Source organism: Solanum stenotomum, chromosome 3, assembly GCF_019186545.1.
Source record: "Solanum stenotomum isolate F172 chromosome 3, ASM1918654v1, whole genome shotgun sequence".
NCBI classification, from domain to species: Eukaryota; Viridiplantae; Streptophyta; class Magnoliopsida; order Solanales; family Solanaceae; genus Solanum; species Solanum stenotomum.
This window is the reverse complement of record NC_064284.1, coordinates 6,478,912-6,501,265: the sequence shown is the minus strand read 5'-3', so window position 1 is coordinate 6,501,265 and position 22,354 is coordinate 6,478,912. Positions and strand designations below refer to the sequence as shown.

The 22,354-nt window shown below is 33.4% G+C and overlaps 2 protein-coding genes across 2 annotated transcripts in view; both read left to right on the top strand.

Moving 5' to 3' along the window:
* Positions 1 to 22,354, top strand: part of LOC125860955 (disease resistance protein UNI-like) — a 237,323-nt gene that overhangs the window by 5,021 nt on the left and 209,948 nt on the right. The window contains exon 2 of the mRNA XM_049541014.1: positions 954 to 1,116. Within this exon, the coding sequence (XP_049396971.1) occupies positions 954 to 1,116 (163 nt within the window). The remainder of the gene's footprint in view (positions 1 to 953; positions 1,117 to 22,354) is intronic.
* LOC125860957 (disease resistance protein UNI-like) overlaps positions 6,904 to 22,354 on the top strand; it is a 24,545-nt gene continuing 9,094 nt past the window's right edge. The window contains exons 1-2 of the mRNA XM_049541017.1: positions 6,904 to 8,639; positions 11,124 to 11,209. Coding sequence (XP_049396974.1) covers positions 7,265 to 8,639; positions 11,124 to 11,209 — 1,461 coding nt within the window. The 5' untranslated portion in view covers positions 6,904 to 7,264. The remainder of the gene's footprint in view (positions 8,640 to 11,123; positions 11,210 to 22,354) is intronic.

The following is a 22,354-nucleotide window of genomic DNA, read 5'->3' as shown; positions in this document are numbered from 1 at the left end:
AGTTATGTATTTTTCGTTGTTTGATAATCATTTATCTTTTTAACACAACATGTTTGTACTTTTTCATTTTTATATGTAATCTCAAATGTCTATTAAATCCATGTACTTAACTATTACATAGAGGTACAAAAGTTAGTGGACAAGTTAAAATAAAATAAAAAATAATGTAAAGTAAAAATTAGTGCAAGTGTTGCATTGAATTTTATTATATTAGAATTCATATTTAATTTTTTATATACTGATCCTTTAATATATAGTTCAGGAAATATAATGTATCTGTATTTTTAACATAGTCATGCTTTCTTTTCTGATTATTTTTTTATGATTTTAGTTTTTTTATACATATGAAACATTTTGTCTATAGCAAGTCAACTTCTAACAAAATGTAATTCAATCAATATGACAATATTATTGTTTATATATTTTAATGTGATGTCTTTTATTATGGATGTCATGTCTTTATTTCCTTTTCTTTCTTTTCCATTTGAACTTGTAATTTTTCTATAAATTTAATGTTACACCACCTAGACATTTTGAACTTATTTTCTTTATACGTATCTTTTTTATAGCCAATTTCTTTTTTGATTATTAAAACTAACATTTAGTAATTAAAATATATTAATTCCTCTGATATAATAAAAGATTTTTTTTGCATGAAGCTTTAAAAATATCAAACTTTCAACATCTGACATAAGATTTTCATGCTATAATTTGTGAATAGTTATATTTTTATGTCAAACTTACATACAAAAAGACTTAACTTTGAATTTAGCAATGAATATATGTACGCTCTACTATGATATATTTACTTATATAAACTAATTAACTTTTCTAATGTCAATTAGAGGACAAACGTGCAATGCACGTTCCGAGGACTAGTATAAATAAATGTGTGTAAGCAGTTTTGGCTTCTCCACTTATGACCTAGTGATTTGATACTTCAAAGCTCGCAGGTTTCTTGTCTCAACCTGGAACACCTAGACATCTGCGCCCTTAAAAGCATAAGTGCTCTATGCTCTTACCAACTTCCAACTGACTACTTCACCAAACTTCAAACATTGAGAGTATCAGATTGTGGAAAATTGAGAAACTTGATGTCTCCATCAGTGGCCAGAGGTCTTCTGAATCTCCAAGTGTTATACATACAAGACTGTCAATCAATGGAAGAAGTGATCACAACAGGAGAAGGAATCGTGACCTTATTTCCCCGATTGGAAGAGCTGAAGCTTTGGAATCTGCCTAAGCTGGGGCATTTCTATCTGACAGAGCATGCTCTTGAATTTCTATTTCTCAAGTACGTGGATATTCGTGACTGCCCTGAAATGAAGACGTTTGCCCAATAGGGAATATCTGTGAGTACACCAAGTCTTGAATGGGTGAACTTCGATTATGAGGAGGTGAAAGTAGATGATCTCAATAAATGGATACAGCAGAGGTTCAATAACAAGGTATGTCTTATTCCGCTAGCTATATAAGTAATTGCTACATATTCTAATTAGGTTCTACTGCTCTCTTTCCGTTTTAGATACTTCATCAACTTTCTTTTACTTAATAAGCTAGTCATCTCTCTCTCTTCTTTTGCATTCTCTGTTTCCTGCAGGAACAAAAAGCTACTGATGGCAACGAAGCTGAACCTAGTCATGAGCATGAAGCTGAACCTAGTCATGGCAGAAATTAGGAAGGTAGTGAGTACTCAATGAAATAATGCAAGTAAAACCTCGAACAACACCTGATACCTATGCTTGTGATGGAGGTAACAAGTAGAGGCGGATCTACATTATTGTAACCTATCAGTTCATGTCAACCCACTAGCTATTGCCCATAGATCTTGTATATGTATTAGTAATATCTACAAAATAGTTGATTGTGATATAAACTTGCCTGTGGTTCTAAATTCTTCTTTCGTTTTATTTAATAGCTAATATGTAGATTTATTTAATCATGTCATCTTGCATTCTACGTTGTTTTGAGAAAATTTATAGAATATTTTTCTGGATATTATAAAGAGAATGAAGCTTCTAATGTTAAAACTCTATTTTGAAGTGCCATTGATCAAATTACAGGATGGTTTTTGTTGTTGGAATGAGTAAACTCTGTTTTTCAGTCAGTTGCGAGGGTTTCAACAGTTGATAGGTTAAAAGATCTCCATCAGGAAGCTAATGTGCAAAGGATGGCTCCAGTAGGACAGCACACAATGGAGAAATCAATGACTGCTGGATCTGGTGAAAATGAGGAGTCCAGAAATTCAGGCTTCTCTCTTTTCTCTTTCACACCAGATCCTTTTTCTTTAAAAGAAGGGATGGTGAGGAACTTATCTTCAAATTTGACAACCAATCACATTGCGGGTAAAAGTGGCCGCAATAAGAAAGAACCCATTGAAGAGTACAATCCATTTGCAAATCGAATTGAGTTTCCCTTTTCCGATATAGTTAGATAGAGAAGGTGGTTGCCTGCCTGAGATTTCAGTTTCTATTCTCTGCTGAGTGATGGAAATTTGAGAACTTGTAATTTTGGTGCACAATAATCCACCTCAGGATTTTTTATTTTTTTACCTTGCCATGACTTACTTTATATGGTTTGATTTGCTTTGAGTTTTTGAATTGTTTTTTTTCTCTGATGCAAGGAGAGTAAAAGTTGAGTAGAAAGGATGTCAAGTTTTCTTGATGCAGAAGTACTTGGTTGGCAAGATTATTCAGTACTTATGAAAAGATTGGTTTCTAGTTTGCTTGGATTTAATCTCTCTTTCATTTGTATCATCATTTAGCAGTTAAGGTCTATATAGAGATGTACTCTTTGGAGAACATCAACAAGTTAGATAGCTGCTACTCAACCCCATTGGTTAAGAATAGACCCGTGATTTGTTTATATGGACTTGGGTAGTCCTTGCCATGAGCTAATTTTTTGGGGTTGAGTTATGCACATATGTCATATCTTAAAACATATCTTTACCTCGTTGCATGAGAGTTGCCTAGTGCAGTGTACGTCTCCTATATGTGAAGGCTATTACAATGGAGGAAAATTTACCCCTGTGTGCACCATAAGGGGCCGTTTGGTTATGGTATAAGAGGACATGTTATTCATGTTTAAAACATTGTATTAGTTTTACTATGTTTGGTAACAGCTTTTTACTAGGTTGAAAAGTCAACATGACTTATGCTATGTTTGGTTGATAAATTCTAAATATTGAATACAAGTTATTCATGTATTAATTTTATATGGTGTTTGGTTGCGTTTTTTGTAATCCTACATAATTAATACCTACATAACTTATGAGAGAATCTATGTATAAGTTATGCAGGATAGAAGGTGGAATAAGTTATGTGGATATTAGTTATACATGTATTAAAAAGATAAATTACACATGTATCCCTATTAATTTATTTTTTAATCTTTTTTTTGTTGAAAACTTTACATAACTATTCTATTTTCCCAAATATTTTTGTTTCTTTTTCTTTTTGTATACAAACGATTTTTTATTTGTTTTTATTTAAAATCAAAATACAATATTTATTCAGATTGTGTATCGGAATGTATAATTTTGATAGTGCATATGCTAATTATATATTCGCATGATATATTACTACTAAATATATCCACATATTTAATTATAATGTACTAATTTTTTTTTATTTAGAATATGAATATATATATATATATATACTTTATATATTTGGTATACTAAAAATGTACAAACAACATAATTCCTAACCCTGCATAACTAATATCTGCATAACTCTAACCAGTAACCAAACGGCCCCTAAGGGCAGCGTTTGCAAGTTTCATTGTCATAAAAAATCGAGTGCCTATTTTAATAACCATCGCATTTAAAATAAAATCCTACCAGGTAACTCTGTTCACTAAAGCTTAGGCAGATTGGAAGAAATAGGAAAGAATATACTTTGCCAAAAATGAGAGTGTATGGACAAAGTCTGATCTTTGAGCACTTGGCAAGCAATATGAAAATTCCAAAAAGAAGCATATACTTTTCCTTTTTTTCTTCTTTATAGTGTCTGCCATTGCAAGAAAGCATAAATTTTGGGAAAGTTGTAACATGAGTTTGAGTGAAGGAAGATAGGGAATCAGATGTTCACTACTTTAATATGTTAGCTATTCAATACTCTCACTTTAAAGATATTATTTTGACAGCTTATAAATCTCTGTGAATTTGTTGCTTCGAATAACACAATCAAACTCTCCATTGCCTCTCTTAAGCATTCATTTTCATACCAAATTCTCCAACATTGCTACTCTTTGATTTTCATACCAAATTCTCCATTTCCGCTCTGTGATCTTTCATTTTCATACCAAATTCCCTCACATTGATAGTCTTTGATTTTCATACCAAATTCTCCATTTCCGCTATCTAGTCTTTCGTTTTCATACCAAATTCTCAAACATTGCTACTCTTTGATTTTCATACCAAATTCTCCATTTCAGCTCTCTCATATTTCATTTTCATACCAAATTCTACATTGCTGCTCTTCTACCTTTCATTTTTCATACCAAATTCTCTAATTCTGTTCTCTCATATTTCATTAGCATACCAAATTCTCCATTTCCAATATCTGATATTTCATTTTCATAACAAATTATCCATTTCCACCATTTTCACACCTTGTAACCAAAAAATATGGAATTCTTATCTACTTTGGTGGGGAATGTCACTGGTTGCTTGATACAGCCAATAGAGCGAGGGATTAGGTATTTATATTACTACAACACTAACATCACATCTATGGGAAAAGAATCTGAGAAGCTGAAGAACAGAAAAAGTGACGTGCAGCGAAGAGAAGAAGATGCCCGGGGAAACTTACAACTCATTTCACTCACTGGCGAGGCTTGGTTAGAAAGTGTTGATACCACTATTGCACAAGTGGAAGGTGTAATGGGACGTACAGCTGAGGTTGAAAGGGGTTGCTTTTATGGTTGCTGTCCAAACTTGAAGTCACGTTACTCCCTCAGCAGGAGAGCCAAGAAAATTACAGAGGAGTTGACTAAACTTCAAACTGAAGGCGAAGTAATCTCCTTTGATCGTCGAGTTCAAAGTGAGGCTATATATAGTAACAATGGTGAGGAGCTGCACTCCAGAAAATTGAAAGAGGAAGAGGTCATGGCAGCTGTGAGAGATGAAGGGGTCACTATGATTGGGATATGTGGTCTGGGTGGTGTTGGTAAAACAACACTCGCTGAGAAAATCAGACAAAAGGCGAAACAACAAGGGTTGTTCAAAGATGTCGTCATGGTAACTGTCAGTCAACACCAAGACTTGAAAAAACTTCAGGGTCAGATCGCAGAAGGACTCGGGCTGACATTAGAAGGGGATAATTTGTTCGTTCGTGGAGATCGGCTGCGTACAAGGTTAATGGATCAGAACAGCCGCAACCTTATAATCTTGGATGATGTTTGGGAGGCTCTTCATGATCTAGACAAGCTTGGAATTCCCAGCGGTAGCAACCACAACCATCGGTGCAAAGTGATATTGACGACGCGATTCCGAAATGTTTGTATAGAANTATCTTAAAACAGATCTTTACCTCGTTGCATGAGACTTGCCTAGTGCAATGTACGTCTCCTATATGTGAAGGCTATTACAATGGAGGGAAGTTTACCCTTGTGTGCACCCTAAGGGGCCGTTTGGTTATGGTATAAGAGGACATGCTATTCATGTATAAAACATTGTATTAGTTTTACTATGTTCGGTAAAAGTGTTTTACTAGGTTGGAAAGTCAACATGACTTATACTATGTTTGGTTGATAAATTCTAAATATTGTATAAAAGTTATTCATGTATTAATTTTATATGGTGTTTGGTTGCGTTTTTTGTAATCCTACATAATTAATACCTACATAACTTATGAGAGAATCTATGTATAAGTTATGCAGGATAGAAGGTGGAATAAGTTATGTGGATATTAGTTATACAAGTATTAAAAAGATAAATTACACATGTATCCCTATTAATTTATTTTTTAATCTTTTTTTTATTGAAAACTTTACATAACTATTCTATTTTCCCAAATATTTTTGTTTCTTTTTCTTTTTGTATACAAACGATTTTTTATTTATTTTCATTTAAAATCAAAATACAATATTTATTCATATTGTGTATCGGAATGCATAATTTTGATAGTGCATATGCTAATTATATATTCGCATGATATATTACTACTAAATATATCCACATATTTAATTATAATGTACTAATTTTTTTTATTTAGAATGTGAATTTATATATACTTTATATATTTGGTATACTAAAAATGTACAAACAACATAATTCCTACATAATTAAACCTTGCATAACTAATACATGCATAACTAAACCATGCATAACTAATACATGCATAACTACTACCTGCATAACTCTAACCAGTAACCAAATGGCCCCTAAGGGCAGCATTTGCAAGTTTCATTGTCATAAAAAATTGAGTGCCTATTTTATAATAACCATCACATTTAAAATAAAATCCTACCAGGTAACTCTGTTCACCAAAGCTTAGGCAGATTGGAAGAAATAGGAAAGAATATACTTTGCCAAAAATGAGAGAGTGTATGGACAAAGTCTGATCTTTGAGCACTTGGCAAGCAATATGAAAATTCCAAAAAGAAGCATATACTTTTCCATTCTTTCTTCTTTATAGTGTTTGCCATTGCAAGAAAGCATATATTTTGGGAAAGTCGTAACATGAGTTTGAGTGAAGGAAGATATGGAATCAGATGTTCACTACCTTAATATGTTAGCTAATCAATACTCTCACTTTAAAGATATTATTTTGACAGCTTATAAATCTCTGTGAATTTGTTGCTTCGAATAACACAATCAAACTCTCCATTGCCTCTCTTAAGTATTCATTTTCATACCAAATTCTCCAACATTGCTACTTTTTGATTTTAATACCAAATTCTCCATTTCCGCTCTCTGATCTTTCATTTTCATACCAAATTCTCTCACATTGCTAGTCTTTGATTTTCATACCAAATTCTCCATTTCCGCTCTCTGGTCTTTCGTTTTCATACCAAATTCTCAAACATTGCTACTCTTTGATTTTCATACCAATTTCTCCATTTCCGCTCTCTCATATTTCATTTTCATACCAAATTCTACATTGCTGCTCTTCTACCTTTCATTTTTCATACCAAATTCTCTAATTCCGTTCTCTCATATTTCATTAGCATAGAAAATTCTCCATTTCCAATATCTGATATTTCATTTTCATACCAAATTATCCATTTCCACCATTTTCACACCTTGTAACCAAAAAATATGGAATTCTTATCTACTTTGGTGGGGAATGTCACTGGTTGCTTGATACAGCCAATAGAGCGAGGGATTAGGTATTTATATTACTACAACACTAACATCACATCTATGGGAAAAGAATCTGAGAAGCTGAAGAACAGAAAAAGTGACGTGCAGCGAAGAGCAGAAGATGCCGGGGGAAACTTACAACTCATTTCACTCACTGGAGAGGCTTGGTTAGAAAGTGTTGATACCACTATTGCACAAGTGGAAGGTGTAATGGGACGTACAGCTGAGGTTGAAAGGGGTTGCTTTTATGGTTGCTGTCCAAACTTGAAGTCACGTTACTCCCTCAGCAGGAGAGCCAAGAAAATTACAGAGGAGTTGACTAAACTTCAAACTGAAGGCGAAGTAATCTCCTTTGATCGTCGAGTTCAAAGTGAGGCTATATATAGTAACAATGGTGAGGAGCTGCACTCCAGAAAATTGAAAGAGGAAGAGGTCATGGCAGCTGTGAGAGATGAAGGGGTCACTATGATTGGGATATGTGGTCTGGGTGGTGTTGGTAAAACAACACTCGCTGAGAAAATCAGACAAAAGGCGAAACAACAAGGGTTGTTCAAAGATGTCGTCATGGTAACTGTCAGTCAACACCAAGACTTGAAAAAACTTCAGGGTCAGATCGCAGAAGGACTCGGGCTGACATTAGAAGGGGATAATTTGTTCGTTCGTGGAGATCGGCTGCGTACAAGGTTAATGGATCAGAACAGCCGCAACCTTATAATCTTGGATGATGTTTGGGAGGCTCTTCATGATCTAGACAAGCTTGGAATTCCCAGCGGTAGCAACCACAACCATCGGTGCAAAGTGATATTGACGACGCGATTCCGAAATGTTTGTATAGAAATGGAAGCTCAGTGGATCATGGAAGTCAGAACCTTATCCGAAGAGGAAGCATGGTTCCTTTTCAGTCAGAAAGTTGGTGATTTTGGCAACGATCTTTCACTGATTGACATAGCAAAAGAGGTTGCCAAAGAATGCAAGGGGTTGCCACTTGCAATTATTATTGTCGCAGGAGCACTAAAGAGTAAAACCAAGCCTTCGTGGGAGGATGCCCTTACACAATTACGTGATGCAGAACCAAGAAATATCCCTGGAGTGCATGAAAAGGTGTATGAATCTCTGAGGCTAAGCTATGACCACTTGGGCAATAGTGAAGCAAAGTACCTCTTTTTGCTTTGTTCTTTGTTCGAGGAAGATAGTAATATTCAGACTGAAGAATTGCTTAGATTTGGAACGGGGCTTGGTATCTTTTCGAGTATTAAAAATATACAAGGAGCAAGAAATAGGGTGTGTCTTCTATTAGAAATATTGAAAGATTGTTTCTTGTTATCCCAAGGTTCAGACAAAAATCATGTCAAAATGCATGATGTGGTCCGTGATGTGGCTATAAGTATTGCGTCTGAGGGAGAGCAAAACTTTATGGTAAGTCACGATGTTAACTCGGAAGAGTTTCCAAGAAAAACTTCTTATGATCATTTCAGTCACATGTCAATTGTTGCAAATAAATTTGGTGAGCATCCTAGACCAATAATTTGCACAAAACTGAAGCTTTTAATGTTGAAACTCCATTTTGAAGATCCATTCAAGCTACAGGACAATATTTTTGATGAAATGAGAAACCTCAATGTCTTGAGCCTGAGGGGACTCAGATTTAAGAAGTCCATTCTGCGTTTTCCAGCATCCATTCAGAGGTTGTCAAGTCTGAGGACTCTGTGTCTGAGTGAGTTAACGTTGGATAACATATCCTTTATTGGGGAACTTGTCGAATTAGAAATTCTCAGCATAAGAGATTGTGAGTTAGATGAACTGCCAGAGGAGATAGGAAAATTGACCAAGTTAATTAGGTTAGAGTTTTGGAATGAGAAAAGAGCACTTAAAAGGATTTCAGCAAGGGTGTTATCAAGATTAGCTCAATTGGAGGAACTACATATGGTGGGAGTAGAAGATTTGAGTGATGTGATGTACAGTAACCTTGGCCTTCCCTCCAAGTTGACACGGTACACTCTTAAAGTGGATGAAGCTAATTATTGTGGTGATTACGACAAGAATATTGCTTTAGAGGTCACGGAGAATGCCCCATTGGGTGATTGGATCTGCCACCTGTTGAAGGAGAGTGAATTTGTAGAGTCAACTGGAAACGGCTCTAATAATGTGTTGACTGAGTTGCAGCTGAATGAATTGCAGAACGTGAAATGTCTCAACCTCACTGAATGTGATTCAGTGACACATTTATTGAAGACAACACATGAAGTAATCAAGTTCCCCAATTTATATGAGTTGAAGCTTGAAAAACTGAAATGCCTGACTCACATTTGCAGTGACAATGTTGAGCGCATTGAGTTCCCTCTGTTACGGAAAATGATCTTCAATGAACTACCTGAGTTCCAGAATTTCAGGCCTACAGCCAACAACTCAAATCCTCTTTTTGATGAAAAGGTTTGCTTCTTCTCACAAAAATGTTACCTTTTACTTGAGCATTAAAGATATTTACTTAAACAAAGTCTATTGCTTATATTATCCTTTTTGTCTAACAAGTGAAAAAATAATTTTAATTTGTTATTTAAAAAATCCATATAAGGCTATATTTGATGTGAATTTTTGTGACTTTTTTTATTCAACGGTTAATTTAAGTTTTATTTCCCTTATAGATCTATTAACTAATTATTATTTGAGTTTCATATTCTTATTTCATTTTCTTAGTGTGAAAATAAATAGATATAGAAAAGAAGAAAAAAGTAAGAACAAATTTTTGCAGCTATAATGTAATTTATTTTTTGAGAAAAGGTCGATAATGCCTTACTTACCTAAAATGATCAAAAATGCCCTCAATTTATAGTTTAGTCCAAAAATGTTTCTATTGTTACTACTTGAGTCAAAAATATATTATTTCTTTTCTTTCTGAACAAATCTTATTCCTATTAAAAGATATTACTTTTAAAGTACTCTATTATTGTTTTCTTTATTTTAGAATTACTTTAACTATTAAAAAATGTACCGTTTATACTGGTTATATATATATATANGAAACAACAAGGGTTCTTCAAAGATGTTGTCATGGTAACTGTCAGTCAACAACCAGACTTGAAAAAACTTCAGGGTCAGATCGCAGAAGGACTTGGGCTGAAATTAGAAGGGGATAATTTGTTGATTCGTGGAGATCGGCTGCGTACAAGGCTAATGCTTCAGAACAGCCACAAGCTTATAATCTTGGATGATGTTTGGGAGGCTCTTGATGATCTAGACAAGCTTGGAATTCCCAGTGGTAACAGCCACAACCATCGGTGCAAAGTGATATTGACGACGCGATTCCGAAATGTTTGTGTAGAAATGGAAGCTCAGACGATCATTGAAGTAGGAACATTATCTGAAGAGGAAGCATGGAGCCTTTTCAAAGAGAAAGTCAGTGATTTTGGCAACGATCCTTCTCTGATTGACATAGCAAAAGAGATTGCCAAAGAATGCAAAGGGTTGCCGCTTGCAATTATTATACTTGCAGGAGCACTAAAGAGTAAAACCAAGCCTTCGTGGGAGGATGCCCTTATACAATTACGTGATGCAGAACCAAAAAATATCCCTGGAGTGCACAAAAAGGTGTATAAATCTCTGAGGCTAAGCTATGACCACTTGAGCAAGAATGAGGCAAAGTATCTCTTTTTGTTTTGTTCTTTGTTCGAGGAAGATAGTGATATTCGGACTGGAGAATTGCTTACATTTGGAATGGGGCTTGGCATCTTTTCGAGTATTAAAAATATACAAGGAGCAAGAAATAGGGTGTGTCTTCTATTAGAAATATTGAAAGATGGTTTCTTGTTATTCCAAGGTTCAGACAAAAATCATGTGAAAATGCATGATGTGGTCCGAGATGTGGCTATAAGTATTGCGTCTGAAGGAGAGCATAACTTTATGGTAAGTCACGATGTTAACTCAGAAGAGCTCCCAAGTAGAACTTGTTATGAGCATTTCAGTCACATGTCAATTATTGCAAATAAATTTGATGAGCTTCCTAGACCAATATTTTGCCCAAAACTGAAGCTTTTAATATTGAAACTCAGTTTTGAAGATCCATTCAAACTACAGGACGATTTTTTTGATGAAATGAGTAACCTCAATGTATTGAGTCTGAGGGGACACAGTTTTAGGGAGTCAATTCTGCGTTTTCCAGCATCCATTAGGAGGTTGTCAAGTCTGAGGACACTGTGTCTGAGTAATTTAAGGTTAGATGACATATCCTTTATTGGGGAACTTGTCGAATTAAAAATTCTGAGTATAAGAGATTGTGAGTTAGATGAGCTGCCAGAAGAGATAGGAAAACTGACCAAGCTAATTAGTTTAGAGTATTGGAATTGGAAAAGAAAACTTAAAAGGATTTCAGGAGGGGTGTTATCAAAACTAGCTCAATTGGAGGAACTACATATTGTGGGAGTAGAAGATTTGAGTGATGTGATCTACAGTAACTTGGGCCTTTCCTCGAAGTTGAAACGGTACGCTCTTAAAGTGGATGGATTTTATTTTGATGATTGCGACAAGAGTATTGCTTTAGAGGTCATGGAGACTGCCCCATTGGGTGATTGGATCTGCCACCTGTTGAAGGAGAGTGAATATGTAGATTCAAGGGGAAAGGGCTCTAATAATGTGTTGACTGAGTTGCAGCTGAATGAATTTCAGAACCTGAAATGTCTCAGCCTCTGCAAATGTGATATAGTGACACATTTATTGAAGACAACACATGAAGTAATCAAGTTCCCCAATTTATATCTGTTGAACCTTCAATTTCTGGAATGCCTGACTTACATTTGCAGTGACAATGTTGAGCGCATTGAGTTCCCTCAGTTACAAAGAATGATCTTCATTGAACTACCTGAGTTCCAGAATTTCAGGCCTACAGCCAACAACTCAAATCCTCTTTTTGATGAAAAGGTTAGCTTCTTATCACCAAAATGTTACCTTTTACTTGAGCATTAAACATATTTACTTAAACAAAGTCTATTGCTCACATATATCCTTTTTGTCTAACTAGTAAAAAGAAAAAAATTAAAATTAATTTTTTTAATTTGTTATTTAAAAAATCCATATAAGGCTGTATTTGATGTGAATTTTTGTGACTTTTTTTATTCAACGGTTAATTTAAGTTTTAAATATCTCCCTTAGAGATATATTAACTTATCATTATTTGAGTTTCATATTCTTATTTCATTTTTTAAGTGTGAAAATAAATAATAATTTTTCATATTATTTGAGTTTCATATTCTTACTTACCTAAGATGATCAAAAATGCCCTCAATTTATAGTTTAGTCCAAAAATGTTCTTGCCCTCACTACTTTAGTAAGAAAATGTTCTTGCCGCTGATAGTTTGTTCTGGAAATGTTCCTATTGTTACTACTTGAGTCAAAAATATTTCTTTCCGCATAAATATAGTATTTCTTTTCTTTCTGAACAAATCTTATTCCTATTAAAAGATATTACTTTTAAAGTACTCTATTATTGTTTTCTTTATTTTAAAATTACTTTAACTATTAAAAAATGTACCCTTTATATTGATAATATATATCTTATATATAAGATCATAGTAAATCAACCATTAATTTTTATTTTGATATTTATAATAAAATAAGAAATGTTTTTAGTATTATTTTTTTCCAGTTGAAGTAGGATTAACATTTGCTAATAAAAAAAATATCATTAGGAAAAGAATGTGTATGTTCAAAAAGAAAATAAATAATAAATTTATTTGTTAATAAAATTGGTGCATATATACATCTACTGTCTAATTTATGGTGCATATTTATCATTTTCGTTAAAATTTTTATATTTATTTAATTAAAAAGTATATAATAGTAATTTTTTAATTTAAAAAATGTCGTGTGATTTTCAAAGTTATCTCTACCGCTCTAGACTCNGCAACAAAGTTTGATACTTCAAAGTTCGCAGGTTTCTTGTCCCAACCTAGAAGAGCTATTTATCGATACAGCTAACAGCATAAGTGCTCTATGTTCTCACCAACTTACAACTGACTACTTCACCAAACTTCAAAGATTGTTTGTACGATATTGTGGAAAATTGAGAAACTTGATGTCTCCATCAGTGGCTAAAGGTCTTCTGAATCTCCAAAAGCTAAAGATAGAGGGCTGTGAATCAATGGAAGAAGTGATCACAAAAGGAGAAGGAATCATCACCTTATTTCCCCGATTGCAAGAGCTGAATCTTATTAATCTGCCTAAGCTGGGGCATTTCTATTTGATAGAGCATGCTCTTGAATTTCCATCTCTCACAGTAGTGTTTATTAATGGCTGCCCTGAAATGAAGACGTTTGTCCAACAGGGAATATCTGTGAGTACACCGATTCTCAAATGTGATGATGAGGTGAAAGTAGATGATCTAAATAAATGGATACAAGAGAGGTCAAATCCTCTTTTTGATGAAAAGGTTTGCTTCTTATCACCAAAATGTTACCTTTTACTTGAGCATTAAAGATGTTTGCTTAAACAAAATCTATTGCTTAGATATATCCTTTTTGTCTAACAAGTGAAAAAATAATTTTAAATTAACATTTGCTAATAAAAAACTATCATTTGGAAAAGAATGTGTTTAAAAAATGATACTATATTTATTTGAAAAATGACAATTTTGACTTATTAAGTAACAATAAGTGCATTTTAGACCACTTTTTCGTTTATTTTTTATATTTACAGAAAAATGGGGCATTTATGATAAATTTTACTAGCAGATGAGTGAAACTCAAATTATTCATTGAATTAGGGGGAAATGGGCAATATACTACTCAACTTTGCGATTTTGAGCAAATATACCTCTTGTTAATAAAATTGATGTATATATAGCTCTACCGTCTAATATATGGTGCATAATTATCATTTTCGTTAATAAATTTATATTTATTTAATTAAAAAATATATAATAGTGATTTTTTAAATTCAAAAATGTCGTGGCTTTCAAAAATTATCTCACCCTTTTTTTACCCCTCTAGACCCAGCCCGAATGGAAAAAAAACACAAATGTATTTGAGATACTAAAAAACTTTTTTAAATTATGAAACAAGATCATATACAATTTTTTTTATATATATATATATATATTTGGCTTTTTAAAAATATATAAATAAATGTGTGTAAGCACTTTTGGCTTCTCCACTCAATAGCTCCAACTGTATCTGCAACAACGTTTGATACTTCAAAGCTCGCAGGTTTCTTGTCCCAACCTAGAAGAGCTATACATCTGGAAACTTGAAAGCATAAGTGCACTATGCTCTCACCAACTTCCAACTAACTACTTCACCAAACTTCAAACATTGAATGTATGGGATTGTGGAAAATTGAGAAACTTGATGTCTCCATCAGTGGCCAAAGGTCTTCTGAATCTCAAAGTGTTACACATAATAAATTGTGAATCAATGGAAGAAGTGATCACAAAAGAGGAACAGCAAGGAGAAGGAATCATGACCTTATTTCCCCTCTTGGACAGACTGGAGCTTTGCAAGCTGCCTAAGTTGGGGCATTTCTTTCTGACAAACCATGCCCTTGAATTTCCATTTCTAAGAAATGTGGAAATTGGTGACTGCCCTGAAATGAAGACGTTTGTTCAACAGGGAATATCTGTGAGTACACCGATTCTCAAATGGGGTGATGAGGTGATACTAGATCTCAATAAATGGATACAGCAGGAGTTAAATAACAAGGTATGTCTTATTCCGCTAGCTATATAAGTAACTGCTACATGATATTCTAATTAGGCTCTACTGCTCTCTTTCCGTTTTAGATACTTATTTAAGTTCATCAACTTTCTTTTACTTAATAATCTAGTCATCTCTCTCTTCTTTTGCATTCTCTATTTCCTGCAGGAACAAGAAGCTAGTGATGACGATGAAGCAGAACCTAGTCATGCCAGAAGTTAGGAAGCTGGTAGGAAAAACTCAATGAAATAATGCAAGTAAAACCTCGAACACGGAACATCACCTGATACCTATGCTCGTGATGGAGGTAATAAACAAGGAGAGGCGGATCTACATTATTGTAACCTATCGGTTCATGTCAGCCTACTAGCTATTGGCTGTAGATCTAGTATATGTATTAGTAATATCAAAAAAATAATTGATTGTGATATAAACTTGAGGTCACTGCAGAATTCTGTAAACTATAAATTTGGATCCGCCTGTGATTCTAAGTTCATCTTTCATTATATTTAACAGCTAAAAAGGACTTTTTGTCAATAAAAAAAAGGATTATACTTCCCAGTTACTAATAATAACAAGTAGCAGAGTTCTGAGTAGAGAAAAGGTGCTCAACTGGTAACAAAGGAGATCATAGCTATGGATTTCCTATCTAAAGTTGTGGAAAAATGCTCAAATTTCATGATCAATAATGTTGGGTATCTCATTTACTACAATAGAAACATCAAATCTCTGGATGAAGAATCTGATAAGCTGGAGATAATCAGAAATGAGGTGCAGCAAGAAGCGGAGGCTGCCCGGAGAAACATACAAGTCATTTCTCCCAGTGTTGTGGCTTGGTTAACTAGTGTTGATACCACTGCTGCAGATGTGGCTACTACATTGCGACGTAGAGCTGAGGTTGAAAGAGGCTGTTTCTATCGTTGCTAGTACAAACTTGAAGTACCATCGATGAAAGTGACATTCACAACGCGTCGCCGAGATGTTTGTCAGGCTATGGAGGCTCATAAGATCATGGAAGTTGGAACCTTATCTAAAGAGGAAGCATGGATCCTTTTCAGGCAGAAAGTCTGTAATTCAGTTGATGATCCTTCTCTTCATGACATAGCAAAAGAGGTTGCCAAAGAATGCAAGGGGCTGCCAATTGCAATTGTTACAGTTGCAAGAGCACTAAAGTTTAACAACAATAAGGCCTTCATGATCGAACTTATTTTATATGCATAAGTACCCCCAGCCTATGCCCGAAATCCCAGAGACACACCTAACCTTTACTAAGGTCCTATTACCCCCCGAACTTACTTTATATGTAATATTCTACCCCTTTTCGGCCTACGTGACACTATCCTTGAAAAAAAAGTCAACATGCGCTGGGCCCACAAGACAGTGCCACATAGGCCAAAAAGGGGTAGAATATTACATATAAAATAAGTTCGGGGGGGTAATAGGACCTTAGTAAAGGTTAGGTGTGTCTCTGGGATTTCGGGTATAGGCTGGGGGGGTACTTATGCATTTTCCCTTTATTTTGGGATAATGCATAAGCACCCCCTAAACTATGACCAAAATCCCAGAAACACACCTAAACTTAACTAGAGTTCTATTATCCCCTAAACTAATTTAAAATGGAATAAATATAGCACAAATGCTGACATGGTATAGAGAGTGTGCACACTCTCTTGAAGACAAGTGATGAGTGCACAAATTGGACACATGTCATTTTTTGATTGGAAACTTTATAATTAGTTAGTACACATATTCATTGACAATAAAACTTATATATATTTAATTATTTTTATTTCTTTCTTTGTAAAATATTTATTTTAATTTCTTTTCACTTTAAACTTTTTTTCAAATTAATTTATTATCTTTTCACTTTTAATTATTTTTAAAAAATTATGTGTATTTTAAAAAAAAAAAAAAATTAAAAGTGTCCTTTAATTTTAGCGTTTAATTTTTTTTTATGTTTATTTGATTTTCTTCACTTTTTTTTTTATATCCATTCAAAATTAACTTATTTTAAATATAAGACATTTGAAATCAAATCAAAACAAAAGACAAAGAAAATAAAATCAATAGAAAAATAAAAGAGAAAAAACAATGAATGTACGTAAAAAAAAAAGTTTCGATACAAGGTAAAAAATAATGTGTATTTATTAATTTAAATACAAGATTAAAAAAAATAAGATAATTTTTAAAAAAAATTGAAATATTTAATTTTTAAAAAAAAATTAAGAGAAAAAAAATTAATTTTCTTTAAAAAAAATAAATTTTAATTAAAAATAACATTTACACACGTGGTGGGCGAGTGTGTACAAACCCAACCAACTTGGATAGTTGAAGGTGCCACATCAGCACAAAAAATGCACAAAAATGCAAAAAAAAAATGAGTTCAGGGGTAATAGGATCTTAGTTAAGTCAATGGGTACTCATGCATTATCCGTTTTATTTTTATATAAAACAAGATTTAAAAGGCAATATAAGAACACTGTTAAACTCTTATTATCTGAGGATAGTGCCTCGTGAGTCGTGACCACATGTATTATATATCATGTGGATGGATATATCACTGAATTATGTTCCAACCGTCATTCCAACAGGCAACAAGTGATAATTCACTTCAATAAATTTGAGATCGTTATTCATATGTGTGAAACTGGGATGGAAAATACCAAAAGCTAACCATTACTTTCCCCTTTTTTCTTCTTTCTATGTCTGCCATTACCACTACTTTAAGACTTGTTAATTACTTTTAGCTGGTCCTTAATCTCACTTTAGTCTTTATATTTTGCCAATCTATTGAAGCAGCCACATGGTTTGTGTTCATTGGAGGAGAAAATTAAGTTAATTTAAAAGGAAAGTGCTTTAGTGGTCATAAAACCAAGCAAGAGAGGTAGTTGAGAGTATAAAATTTACAAGTTAGGTAAACAACAAACTTGTTCTTAATTTATCTGAACAAGTATACTATATGGAATTATTAGAATTTAAAATGTAAGTAATGTTATCATTTTGACCCCACTCTTCTTATTCTCAAAACCTAAATTTCAGTGAATATATTACTTGAAAGAAAACAACCACATTCTCCATTGCATCCTTGATATTTGATTTTCATACCAAATTCTCCATTTTCGCTCTCATTGTGACTTGATGGAAGAAGTTATCACAGAAGAGGAACAACAAGGAGAAAGAATCATGACCTTATTTCCCCTGTTGGAAGAATTGTACCTTTTCCAGCTGGCGCATTTCTTTCTGACAGAACATGCTCTTGAATTTCCATTTGTCAAGGAAGTGCATATTGATGACTGCCCGGAAATGAAGAGGTTTTGTAACAATGTAATAATATAACAACTAGAAAGGAGAATAAGAAAGACTGTAATGACATAAAGAAGGAAGATGAGGGAACTTAGGGAAGAAGGAAGAAGAGAGGGAAGACAAATACTAATAATTCACTGCCTACTGATTCCTAGCATATTCTTTGCTATATATAACGACAACTTCATTCCTTTCTAGAAAATGATCTTGAATATATATTAGTAATATCTAGAAAATAGTTGATTGTGATATTAACTTGAGGTCACTATAAGATTCTGTATACTTTAAATTTGGAATCCGCCTATGGTTCTAAATTCATCTTTCATTATATTTAACAACTGATATGTAGATTTATTTTCTCACGCCATCTTGCATTCTACAGTTATTTTTAAAGATTAATCACATCACATGATAATTTTTTTGTTGCAATGAGTAAATCATTGCACGCCTTTTCCAGCTTCTATTTAGAGGTTGACTAATCTGAGGACGCTATGTCTGATTAATTTATGGTTGGATGACATATCCATTATTGGCAAACTTGTCAATTTGGTAATTTTCAGCATCAGAGATTCTCAGTTAGATGAGGTGCCAGTGGAGAAAGGAAAATTGAAAAAATCTAATTATGTTTGAGTTTTTGAATAAGCATCAAGTACTATTTCACCAATGGTCTTATCAAGACTAGTTCGATTGGAGGAACTACATATCGTGGGAGTAGAACATTGTAGTTACTCCACCTCGAGGGATCTGGAATCCTTATCGTGGTTGACTACACTTACATTAACTGTTCAACAAGATTGAATTTTGTAAAAGGTGTTCACTGTGTTTAATCTTGAAATGAAAACTCTGTTGCCTTTCATTTCTGTTGGTTAGGCATAATTGTATAGATTTTTACCTTGTAACATTCAATGTTGCTTTCTTCCAGGCGTACAATCGTGGCCCATCTAATTTTATTATCAACCCTAGATGTGCTCGAGTTCCCAAGACCTTGACCCTGGCAGATAATGTCTCTTACAAGCTCTTTTTATCATTCCCGGTCACCATACTAGTGTGTTTGTATCTTTAACGGAGCTAGGATTTTGAGTTTATGAGTGTTGTATTCTAGAAAAGCAAGCATAGTAGATTCTGGATAAATTGTTTATACATATTAAGTGAATTTTTAAACACAAATACATGACAGAATCTGTAGACAGGGTTGTAGCTCTGGCCCTGATGCCTAGTGAACAACTTAATGAACTGTATACACAAATAGCTAAACGGACTATCTAAATCAACTTCATCATCAACAACAATTCCCTATTCTACATAAAACAGAAATCATTCCCAGTTATATTATGATTTCGGATAAATAGAAAGACCTCCAGAACTCAATAAATAATCATGACGACATGCAGCAACCACCACTATTCCCACCAGAATCCGAGTGCTGTCCGGGAACAATGAGCATAATAACTATGATGTTCTTGTCCGCATGACCTCTTAGTTCCTCCAGCCATATGATCGAATGATTGGCGTTTTGTTAAGTCATAGTCTAGCATTGCGCCAACTGCACTTCGATAATATGCACTTGTTACTGCTCTATACCTGAGAGAGAAATGAGAGATGATTCATTACCAAATTGGCTATGTTGCTCTGACTTTTCAAAAGAGGATCCTTTGAAAGTAGAGCATTTTAAATTAAGAAAGTCCATCATGCTACTGTTGCATTTGCTGCTCAAGCTAAAGGAAAGGGCATAGATATGACTAGAACTCAATGCTACAGTTGCAAAGAATATGATCATATTGCTAGCAATTGTAGCAAGAAGTTCTGTAATTATTGTAAACAACAAGGACACATTATCAAAGAGTGTCCCACGCTCCCTCAAAATCGTAGGGTCAATGCTTTTCAAGCTGGGATAAATGATTCCACTATTGATAACTCATCTTCAGGACAAGTTCTTACTGCTGAAATGGTACAACAAATGATCGTGTCAGCCTTTTCCAGCATTGGAATTACAAGTTAATGATGTTACATCTAATTTTTGGACTGTTGATTCAGGTGCTTCTCATATGACCAACTCAACGAGCATCCTAAAAAATGTTCTCAAGTATCAAGGTCTATCACAAATACAGATTGCCAATGGTAGTAATTTAGCCATTACAATATTTATTCCTTTGATTCTACAACAAATCTATATGATAATACTAATTCATAGCACTATATAATTACATTAATATATACAATTATTTAGCTGTCCATCATGTTAACATAGGCCACACAAACCAGCCAAGAATTCAGAACACTTGTCTCTGTTCTGTCCAATTGTCACTACTTAAAGAACAAAGGCTTCTAGGATCATCAAAGCTCCAAGGAACCTAATGGAGTCATGTATGTTTTCTTGATTATGTACACAAACAGTGAAAATCGTGTAGTTGCACAATCCAAATGTAACGTTTACATATTATGATTACAGTATATGAATATTTAACTTCTTACAAGACATGCCTAAATTTCCAAGAATTTGAAAAATAACAAAAAGTTATTTTCACTTCAATAGAAGAGAACAAGGACTTCATCATGACTCACTTAATCAATTGGAGAGAAAATTCCAAAAGCAAACATATACTTTTACTTTTATCTACATTTCTTTGTCTGCCATATGGAATCAAATTTTTTGAAATGTTATCTAATCAAACACTCCCACTTTAATAATGACCCCACTACTTTTTTAGTTTTCATTTTCATATACCATATTCTCTATTATTCCACTTAGTCAATTGGAGAGAAAATTCCAAAAGCAAACATATACTTTTACTTTTTAACATTTCTTTGTCTGCCATATGGAATCAGATTTTTGAAATGTTATCTAATCAAACACTCCCACTTTAATAATGCTCTCATTTTGATTTTTTTTCTTTTTGGACACCTGATATCCGGTATTTAAATACACTATAATTTATATTTAATTCTTTTTATTGAATTAAAGTTAGATCAAACAGTTACTAAATGGAGCTTTGTTATAATTTATTATGTGATTTTATAATTTTTTGAATAAATAATTGAGGTTATTTTAATAGTTTTACAACTTATGACATTCTTATTTTTATGAGAAAATATACAACACAAAAATTTCATATCGCATGTCCAAACAAAACTTCAATTTAATCTCATGATTTCATATTATGATATCATATCATAATTTCAAATCATGATTCCACATCGCATGACCAAATGAGCCGTAACAATTATTAGTGTACCTACCTGAAAATCGTGCTATTATCAGTTTTGAATTTCCTCTTTTGTACTTATTCACTCTCAACCTATTTTCCATTCTACCTTTGCTTCCTTGTAACTAAGAAATATGGAATTGTTATCTAGTTTGGTGGGGAAAGTCAGTGGTTGCTTGATGAAGCCAGTAACATCAAAATTACAGAGGAGCTAACTAAACTTCAAAATTCACCATGGTTGTTAAAAGGCAAACATGTATTTGTTATTTAGTCTTTCAAAATAGCACATGTCAAAATAGTAGTACCTCAAAGTTGTTCTACAATTATTTTTTAGGTTTCACACCTGATATTCGATATTTGAATTCACACATTCCATTTTGGAGGTAAAATATTTCTTATCAAAGACATGTTATTTAAACTTGAAATATTAGTTATTGTGCAATTATTTTTTAGATTTCACACCTGATATTCGATATTTGAATTCACACGTTCCACTTTGGGGGTAAAATATTTCTTATCACAAGTTGGTGGCAACATAAATTAGGTGTTCTTCTTTAGAGACGTGAGTTGTTAGCTAAAAATTATAATTTTAAAACTAACTATTGTCAACTTACTTTTATCTCCCAGGTTTCCACACTAGCCTTTGCCAACTTATTTTTAACCCATGCAAGTTTGTAAAATTTTAAAAACTAAACTTATGTAGCGTTGTATCAACTTTTTACTTAGCTATTTCACAATTTATTAAGTTTGAAGTTTATTAAAAAAAAATAGTCATTACCATTTCTAAATAATAATTTTATTTCATTTTAAAATCCCACTAAAGGCCCCAACCCATTCCCTTAGTTAGTGGGATAGGACGG